We start from the raw sequence: 10,344 nt of genomic DNA, 5'->3' as shown, positions 1-10,344 counted from the left end.
TTATGATTTTCAACATACATGCTATGTTTAGTCTACATCGGTTTATAATGGTATGAAAACCTAGTTAAGAGAAGGTAATGGGTTGGGATGGCTATCAACACCACACGGTCTGGAACTTTGTGCTCCGATCCAAATGGTATTCATTGTCATAACGAGAAGCTCAGCTGAGAACTACCGGGCGCGGATAGTGGAATACTTCAGACGGAGTAGCTGCAACTGCAGTAGCGAACAATCAGCGGTATCGAGTGGAGAGGTCGGACGGCACCGGATCTCTCGTAAATACTGAGTGCCTATGATACTCGATATTACAATTCGAGTTATTGACGCCTGTAAATAACCAATGACCATAATGTTTCCGCGGGGATCGGTCTAAAGGACCGGAACAAGCTAGCTCACTTATAAGAGCTTGACGAGGATCGCTACCTCCACATGGAAGTGTGGTTACAACAACAACCAATGCCACTTCATGTATTTTTCGGAGTACACACTAGAGATGTGCGCATGAGTGATTTTCGACTCACGCTCACGAGACGAAAATATTACTCACGCACAACTTACGAATCACGAAACAATTACGACACACGAGAAAATCACGACTCACGATGAATTCACTCGTTCACTCAATTAATACTTTTTTTTATACGTCTCAAATCATACAGCACTTGAATGCACGAAAATTAATATATTGGGTTGCCCAAAAAGTAATTGCGGATTTTTCAAAAGAAAGTAAATGCATTTTTAATAAAACTTAGAATAAACTTTAATCAAATATACTTTTTTTACACTTTTTTTCTAAAGCAAGCTAAAAGTAACAGCTGATAACTGACAGAAGAAAGAATGCAATTACAGAGTCACAAGCTGTGAAAAAAATATGTCAGCGCCGACTATATGAAAAATCCGCAATTACTTTTTGGGCAACCTAATATAAAATCTATCAGCCCTGCCTTACCTGTTTTTTGATTTTTTTTAAAGATTTGTACGTTAAAATACCGTATGATTTGAGAGCATGCAAAACATTTAGTTTTTCGTTATTTTTAAGACTTTAGTCGTGATTTTTTTTGAGAGTCTAGTAGGTCGTTATCTTCTAGTGAGTCGTGATTTTCTCGTGAGTTGTGATTTATGTTCATAATTAGTGTCGCGAGCATGATTTCACTCACTCACAATCACGCACGAAGAATTTTAATTTAATTACGGTCACGCACGATCGGTTGATTGGATTTGGATTTGGCGTGACACAACAAGAGTTGTGCCTGCCACTTTAGTATCAAATTTGCCACTTTTTTTCGACGATGGCATTTGTGTGCCACTTTTTTATTGCGCTACTTAATACCATACTTTTTGGGTTTTTGGGCCACTTTTCAAAAATCATTCTTTATTGTTTGTTTTTACGTGAGCATCTGGAGTTTATCCAGCGGTGGTACTCCCCTCACCATAGCTGGCGACACCTCTCCAAATAGAAAATTTTTACGAAGAGGTGTCGCATAGCAGCAATCAGTTCAGACTAGCAATTGAGGGTTCAGAATTATTGGGTTAAATCATGAATGTTTATAGGAAAATTTCCATGTGCAACTATTCATACTTACCCATTGGGCTCATTCTCACTTCATCATTCGGCATGTAGCTAATCGGAATAGTGATCGTGTGTATACTATGTCAATCGTTCTGGGTATGCTTAGCGTCTTCTGTTCATCCGTAAATATCAAGAAAGCTTAAAAAGTTTGGTCTCCATAGTTTAGGTTAGGTTTAAGTGGCAGTCTGCCATCAGACTCACTTGAACGTTTTCGTCCATAGTGATACCACAGGAACAGAAGAAGGAAGATGCCTTATAGTTCCTACTGTTGAGCGAATGTTCACATCCGCTAAATCAGACAGGTTCTCAAAGAAATGAGAATCTAAAGTGGAACTCCTTCTAACTGCTAGTGCGGGACACACACACAGAAGGTGTTCTATAGTCTCTTCTTCCTCGATGTCCCTACAACTTTTGCAAAAGTCGTTGCTGGCAACCTTTGGTCTGTCAGAATGTTTTCCGATTAATTAGTGACCTGTCATGACAGACACAATGACTGAGACGTCTGTTCTAGCCAATGACAGCAAAGTAGTAGACCTCTTCAAGTCTAGATAAGGCCACATAGTTTTGGAAACCCATTTAGAAATTTGTTTGCTGCCCGTCCGTCTGCCAAAAGCTATTTTCCGAATCTGCATCACTTTTTATACCCTCCAACATAGGATGTGGGTATACTAATTTCGTCATTCCTTTTGTAACTCCCCGAAATATTCACCCAAGACCCCATAAAGTATATATATATTCTTCATCGTCATGACATTTTAAGTAGATCTAAGCATATCCGTCTTTCCGTCGAAAGCACGCTAACACTCGAAGGAGTAAAGCTAGCCGCTTGAAATTTTCCACATACACTTCTTACTAGAGTAGACCGGTTGGGATTGTAAAAGGGCTATACCGGCCCATGTTTTGATCAAGATGCCATATAAACCGATCTGGCATTTTGACTTTTTGAGCCACTAGAGGGCGCAATTCTTATACGATTTGACTGAAATTTAGCATGTCGTGTTTTGTTATGATTTCCAATAACTGTGCAATGTATGGTCCATAACCTGATATAGGTGCCACCTAAACCGATCTGGGATCTTGATTTCTTGAGCCACTACAGGACGGCTCAAGACAGTCTTTAGCTGGTGGAGAACATATCCTTATTTAATTTGGCTGAAATTGTCTACACGATGTACTACTATGGCCTCCAATAATCGTGGCATGGTCTGCAGAAAGAGAGAAATCTTCCAGAGAACTTGGAGTACATAGTGGAGGGCATATACGAAACGGCTTAACCGAACTTTAAGCTTATAAAGTATTCCACCTTTTTAGAAAAATTATGCTCCTTTTTTCAACGAATGCCACTTTATGTGGCCCTTTTTGAAATATTTCAACGGTAACGCTGCTTTCAACTCATGGGCACACCTCTAGTACACACTCTATACTCTCCTTAAGCTTGATCTCTAACTTTTTCTTTATTTAACTAAACAACACTTTTTCTTTCCAGAAGTAAATCGCCGTTCATATATTAGCAATAATACATCACCACAATCAGACTTTTTTTAGGCCAAGGTAATTTTTTTGATTAATTTGTTCAATTTAGGAGGAGATGGAGTCAACCGAAATATAGGAATTAAATTGAAAAAAAAAATCGTTTAAAATTTTTTCTTTAAATCCTAAGATATTACCTATTAACTATATATAATTTTACCGAGTCTTGGAATAAAAGGAGGTGGACGGAGCTTAAAGAGGTAGCGCTGAAACAAAATAGGGGAGAGAACAGTTCAGTGTGCACATAGACCATTATTACACCATTCCAATCAGTTAATACTACCACAACAGCCGCTTCATAGGGATGGAATGTACGGATTGATGCAAAATTCGTCAAACAGTGGTGTCAGAAATTCTGCTGTGTGTTTGCGAGCCGAACCCCGGGGATTCCGCACAACTGACTGACTCACTCATTCAATATTTTCCAGAGTTCTGATGGTCCGTTGAACTCCATTTCTGGGTTTAGCGACACTTCCACACTCCCGAAATGAGTTAACCAACGACAGAGACAAATTATGGTCACGAACGAGTCTCTGAAAAGGGATTTCTAAGCGAGCGCGGAAGACACATTGCGTAGCAACAAATAAGTGATCGTTAGAAAAAATGCTTTCGACCGCGAAGGCCCGCTGCTCCCTAGACCAGAGCATGGTCGCAACTGACTAGAGGGAAAAACAAACAAGGTGGTTGACGAACTTGTCAGGTATGGATAGTATATGGATTTCGCGATTGCTACGACGGCGGTTGTGTTGTTGTTGTTGTAGCAGTGTGTTGTACACTGAGATGGAAGCCCTTGCCGATAAAGGACTCTATCAGGTCAATCCGGTACGTACAACCGGCTGCCATGGTATTGACGACGGTGGTGAGCCCTCTATGCTGGCTATTAGGGATGGTGTATGCCTATTATGGCGAACGTGGGCAGCGGGCTGCAGTGTGGCGAAGCCTCTGTTGCCGAGGTTTTTGGGGACGAGAATATCGATTGTCCTTGAGGCTGAACAAGTGCGGTCCTGGGCCGCTGGTGGGAGTCCTTGACTTGCAACTGCTGGCATCGTGATGGGCACAATACGGGGAGGATTTCAGCACGGTCTGATGTGATAAGTATATGCTCTGCCAATGTACCGCATTAAGGCCGATGCTATGTTCGTTTTTCGCGTTCAAAATCAATATTATTTGGTACCAGGGTGATCTTTATCCTAACCTAAGCTGGGTAGGAGAAGTGCCTTAAGTGTCTTTGCAAATGAGGGTAGGATAGAGTTCGGTCTACATGAATCTTCTTGGTCCGCATGCTTCTCTGGCGTGAGATCAGGTGCACACACTAGAGGGGTGAACGTAAGTCGGGAATTGTCGTGTCACGTGCTAATCACATTATCATGCGTGACCGTGATTGAACTAAAATTCTTCATGCGTGGGCTTAAGAGAGTGACCCACGACACTAATCACGAATAACGAGAAAATCACGACTCAGGAGACAGTCACGAATCACGAGATACTCTGGATTTATTAGAATATCACGACCTACGGTTAAAACAAAAACTCAGTTTTATGAATGCCTTTCAAATCATAAGGTATTCTAATGTACGAATTCAAAACCACTGACATGATTGGCAAAGTATGGAATAAGTAGAAACAACTTCTGCCCACAGATGCATTAAAAACAAATAAACAAATAAGTAGATATGCAGTGATGATATATTTTATACATTTATATTCTTACATTAAAACACCTTATGATTTCAAAAGCATGTAAAACATTATTATTAGCTTCATGTAAAAATATATGTCGTGCGTGAATAAAATAGCTCACGCTATCCTTGCCAAGCTCTTATAGATGAGTAGTCTCGTTCAGGTCCATACGACCGATCGCCGTGGGAACATGATGGCTATTTGTTATTAAAGGGCGCCAATGACCCGCCTATGACGCTGAACGCCTGGGTTCGAATCCTGGCGAGACCATCAGAAAAAATTTTCAGCGGTGGTTTTCCCCACCTAATGCTGGCAACATTTGTGAGGTACTATGCCATAGAAAGGAAGCCCCTTATCATTGAGATTAAAAACTTGAATCGGGTTGCACTCGTTGTATGTGAGAAGTTTGCGCCTGTTCCTTAGAGAAATGTTCACGGGCAAAACTTGCATTTGCAATAACCCGCCTTGTCATATCGAGCATCACAGGGAGTCAGTATTTAAACAACAGCCGGTGCTCCCAGGTCACTCACTGAGACTCTTCACTCGATACCGCTAATTGTCCGCGACTGCAGTTGCAGCTACTCCGCATAGAGCATTCCACTGTCCGCAACCATAGAGGAAAGCTTCCAGCTAAGCTTCTTGCGATAACGAAGAACATCACACAGATTAGACCTCAAAGTTCCTGCCTGTGTGGTGCCCCCATAACGTTTCGTTGTTGTAGCAGTGTGTTTAAACTGAGGCGGAAGCCCTTGCCGATGAAAGACTTCATCGGGCCAATCCGGTACGTACAACCGTTTCGTGTATCTGTTGTCCATTGAAGGCTATTGCGACTTGACTTGGATGTACTAGGAGTCGATAACTTGAAAAACGACATAAACATGTTTCTCTCTCTCTCCCTCTCTCTGGACACTATTATTGTTCCCAATGTCTGGATAGAGTGATGCCGCTACTAAAGCAAAAAAAGGATTCGACTAAGAGAGAATCTCACAAACCTACTTGCCATTAGCCAAGACACCGAAGCCAGTACTCCTCCTCTCGAGCATGGCGTTCGAACATTTCATAACAAGACGACTGTTCTGTAAGCTATCACACACGTATTAGACGAGCTCTCGTTCAGAACAAGTCATGTCGCAACCTTATGGCCCTTTATCTATCAAAGACTATCGATGCGGTAAGCCATGCACCGCCTTTTGAGGACATCCCCAACACGTCTCTAGCAGCCACTAAAACATTGAATAGAGCAGATGTTAGGTGAGGTTAAAAAGAGGGTGCAGATATTAATCAGCCCCATGCCACTATGGACATATACCTAAGCCAGTAATCGGCTTGTTGTGCGCTCTAAAAACTATAAAGTAACCGCTAAAAAGAAAATTTTAAGTTAGGAATTCCGTGCTACTTACAAAATCGTTAATTGTTTTCAATACCATTCCCATAGTTTGGTTCATGTCTGGTATTGTGCTAAGTGCCGGTATCTATTAGACGCGAAAGCCGGGCAATGACAAAAGAAATGCTCCAACGTCTCATCATCTTCCCCGCATGCTTTATACATGCTATCACATGCGCAGAGGTTATCATGTCCGCCTATGACGATGAACGCCTTGGTTCGAATCCTGGCGAGAAAGAAATTTTCAGCGGTGGTTGTCTCCTCCTTCTGCTAGTGACAGCTGTGAGATACTATCCCATAGGCAGGGCAGGTGTGGACGGTCTAGTTGAACAACGCGAAGTGAAATAAGCTCCAGTGCAGGAAAAATGGCGTTCTATGAACTGCGACAGAAAAGATTCTCACCGAGCGAAGGCACAATTCTATGACTTCTTGGCTGTGTCTGTCTTTTGGGCTATTATCGCAGGATCCATCCAAATTACCATCTCGTAGATAGTCAATCCTAAGGTGAAGAGCGAGCGATTCAACGCAGCCGCAATCGGCTACCGAGTAGTAAATGTTGTTCTTGGAGACCATCTGCAACCCCAAAGCATTCTGGTTTGTTGTGAGTTAATCTCTCACAACAGACCAAAGCAGCTCTCTAGTTCCTATTAATGTGCTAATCAAATGCAGGAGATGTTTGAATTAAAATTTATTATTTTGTTTCTAATATATAAAAAATTCTTAACAAAATTACTTAAATTATTGTAAATTTAATTCAAAAACACATAAAATTCAAATATAACAACAGTCGTAGGTGTATAAAAGAGGCGAGAATACTCGATTGTATAATTAGTAGTAGTATGTAAATATTTTTTTGTTATACAACAAATCAAGTATTTCTAGAGCAAAATAAATACATACATATTGTTATTTAATGGAGTGCAGAGCTTGTAAATATTTTATATTCGTTTTCATTGGAATTCAGTTCGTAACCAAGCCAAATACATTTAAATGGTCATAATACTATAAAACAAAATTAAAAGAAAGAAATCAAGACTATTTCTTTGAATGTTCGAAAGCTAAAAATACATTAAATATTATAAACATACACCATGAAAAACTCACAGTTAACAAAAACTCACTCAGTGCATTACTGTACAAATTTTTAATCTCAAAATAGTGTTCACCTTGTTAATAAGTACCCTCATTAAAAGGGATAAGAGTTAAAGTCATTGAAAATTCGCGAATACAGATTAAGGGAAACCAAATCAATGCTAAGTCAATATTTAAAGTTGTTAATAACATTTTTGTTCCTGTCTCGTAAACTTTTCAATTTTGTGTTAAGACTGGGTGGGCTGGGTTTTTTTCGTGTAAGGGAACGGAGACAGCGTTGATCCGACAGCCTATGAGGACTATTGAGGTCAAATGATGGCCCTGAAAAAACGTAATAAATATATAAACATTTTTTAAACATTTAAATTATTTGTCTCCCAAAAGGGTAATAGCGGGCAACACTATAGTGTTGATGAGGACCCTATTCAAACCACAAATTCGACCAATGGTGTGTTGTCTGTGATTAAACCAAAAAAATAAAACCGGACACACCGGCTTTTTTTTATAAGTAAAAACTTTGTATTTTACCAATCTTCATTCTCATGGCCATGTTACTCGAATCTCGCCCCTTTAGGGCTCAATAATGTAAAATACATAAATCTTGTTTTGATACCACAATTACATAACATACCTTTTGCATTTTGTTCATAGGCTTTAATAGTTTTACGCGCCTCTCTTAGCTTTCGTAAAAGGATTTCATTTTTACGTTTCTCGATTAATAATTCCTGACTAAGTTGAGCTTTGCTCTTTGATTCCAATGAATTTAATACTCTAAGAAAGAGAAACGAAACAGAACAATACGAAACGAAATAAAATAAAGCAAAAATATTATGCAAACCAAAGAACTTACGGATGATTGAATATTGAAGTGGAAGATGGTCTCTGTTTCGGATCGGAGTGGGTCATAAGTTTTATAAGGTCATTAAACTCTCGACTAAGTGTTGGGATATCGGGAACATTGTTGTCTCTTAAATTATGCCACTCTGGTCCGTTTTTCGGCAGAGGGCCACCGCCGGCAGCTTCGTAGAGCGTTAAGCCCAGTGAAAATATATCAGCTTTAAACAAATTTGAGAAATCATCGTCGAGTATTTCTTTTGGGAGATAACGGCAGTCACCTTCTTCAACGCAAGGTTCGTTAACTGAAGTCACATGCCCCAAATCACCTATTTTGTATGTTATTAGCCATTCAGAATTACTTAATTCTTCGTAAATTCCATCCATTCCCGTCTCATAACATTCTTTGGTGAGTGGAGGCATTACCGTCTTGTGTAGCGAAGGAACTTTTGTTAGGAAAATATTTCCCGCCTTTAAATCCATGTGGACTAAATCATTGGAATGTATGTAACGCAATCCTTCCGCTACGTGCAAAAGAAGTATTCTTAGTTCTGATTCAACTAAAAATCGTTTCTGAAGTAAGGATTGCAGACTACCGCCATTGCAATACTCATTTTGTATAAGCATATGATTATCTTCTGCCCAAGCCGAATAATAACGTACAACATTATCATGCTTTCCCAAAACTGCGTGAGCCCATACCTCGTTGAGGGCTTGCTTTCTGTAAAATAAAGAAAATATCATCATTATAGATATTCAACCAAGTGGTTATTGTCTTTGGCCACCCCCAGACTTACTCAAAAGAACTTCCAGCCACAGGTTTTATGCTCTTTTTAATAGCATAAATACAACCGTCCAGTCGATTCAAACATTGATACACCATTCCGAATTCTCCGATTCCAATAACTGATAATTCAATAAACTCCTTTTTATATCTACTGATGTTAGTGTCCTGCAGGGCTAATCTTTTTGGGGCTTGCATTTCTGCGGACTGCTCACTATCGTTAACTACATCGTCATCACTATTTAGAAACATTTGCAATGAACGATTGCTAAGGTTTTCACGACCGAATTGAGTACGACAACGTTTCTTATTATGTGCTAGGAGACCTGAAAATATTTTAGAAATATGTTATACACACTGTTACTGCTAAGAAAATATTTAAAATATTCCAAAACTAAATATATAATTGTTGTTGTCACTTCCTGCAACATAAGACATATAGTTTCATTTACTTACTATCTGGTGTAAAAGGGTTAACATTAGCTGTCTGCTGTTGCATGATATTGTCCAGGGCGCGGTTGTGCAATGGTATTGGTCGAGGCCTTTCGGCTGTTTTGAGAAATAGAGATTCTTGCCTTCTTGCAATATCTGATGCAGCCACAGCAGATAAATGGTTCAAGCACTTAACCGATGATTTCTCCAAAATTGTTTTTGGGGTTGCTGGTGTATCAAAAAGACGCAAAGCACGCACCTTTCGGTATGGAGGCGAAATGGACATTGTTGTTGGAGTTTTGTCACAGAGTCCCATGTTTTCACTGACTCCTCTATTTTGTTTAGAAAATACTGGACTTCCATTAACTTCATCGTCTTCCTCGCGACTGGGAGAAGCGAACCTTAATTTTCTGGGCAAAATTGTTGTGCAAATTGGCGATGATGACGAAGGAGATCCCATTTCCACCTCGGCTTGATCCGTGGAAACATTTTCGGATCGCGAGCGAAATGCCATGTTAAGGCTTATCGAATTTATGCGCGTCCACTTTTTTCAGCTGGGTCAATTGTTTTGCAAAAAATATGAGAATTTATAATCCAGCAGGATATTAGTTGAAAGGAGTAATGTGTGTCACATGCCCAACAACAAGATTAATATATTAAAATACAACTCTGTTTTTAATTGCCATTTTGATCGTCAAATTAAAACAGTACACAAAATACCAACAATAATTTTACAATCCAATCATTAATTGTAGTTTATGATAATCACACAAATCCTTTAGTCAGTAGTTTAAGTGTCGATTGATTTCTGTACCAATTAGCTTTTCTTTGTGTTATTATGCATTTGGAATTGTTAGCATATTTTCATTGGCCAGATTCACAAAGCGCATAAAGCGACGTGTCGCAGCCTCATTCAGTTCGGCCAGGGTACGTAAAACATTTCTTTGAATCCTATGTTGGGGACAGCTGTTTATTGGGATATGTAGTAAGAAGGTATTCTGTTCAGCTTTTGTGCTGTCAAACTTCACATAAAAAGAA

The 10,344-nt window shown here is 39.6% G+C and overlaps 1 protein-coding gene across 3 annotated transcripts; it reads right to left on the bottom strand.

Moving 5' to 3' along the window:
* Positions 1 to 6,934: 6,934 nt before the first annotated feature.
* LOC106083542 (wee1-like protein kinase) lies at positions 6,935 to 10,134 on the bottom strand. 3 transcript variants are annotated; one of them, XR_001220679.2, is made up of 6 exons: positions 9,331 to 10,134; positions 8,888 to 9,200; positions 8,107 to 8,811; positions 7,888 to 8,027; positions 7,269 to 7,577; positions 6,936 to 7,166 (listed from the first exon to the last, which is right to left on the bottom strand). XR_001220679.2 is itself a non-coding variant. In XM_013246632.2 (5 exons), the coding sequence occupies exons 1-5, from the start codon at positions 9,818 to 9,820 to the stop codon at positions 7,423 to 7,425; spliced, it is 1,803 nt and encodes a 600-aa protein (XP_013102086.2). In that variant the 5' UTR covers positions 9,821 to 10,134; the 3' UTR covers positions 6,935 to 7,422. The 3 variants fall into 3 exon arrangements, 1 of the variants encoding a protein (XP_013102086.2); XR_001220680.2 differs by having other exon boundaries at positions 7,286 to 7,577; XM_013246632.2 differs by having other exon boundaries at positions 6,935 to 7,577.
* Between the last annotated feature and the right edge of the window lie 210 nt (positions 10,135 to 10,344).

This window comes from Stomoxys calcitrans, chromosome 3, assembly GCF_963082655.1.
Source record: "Stomoxys calcitrans chromosome 3, idStoCalc2.1, whole genome shotgun sequence".
Lineage (NCBI taxonomy): Eukaryota > Metazoa > Arthropoda > Insecta > Diptera > Muscidae > Stomoxys > Stomoxys calcitrans.
This window is presented reverse-complemented; position numbering and strand designations above follow the sequence as displayed.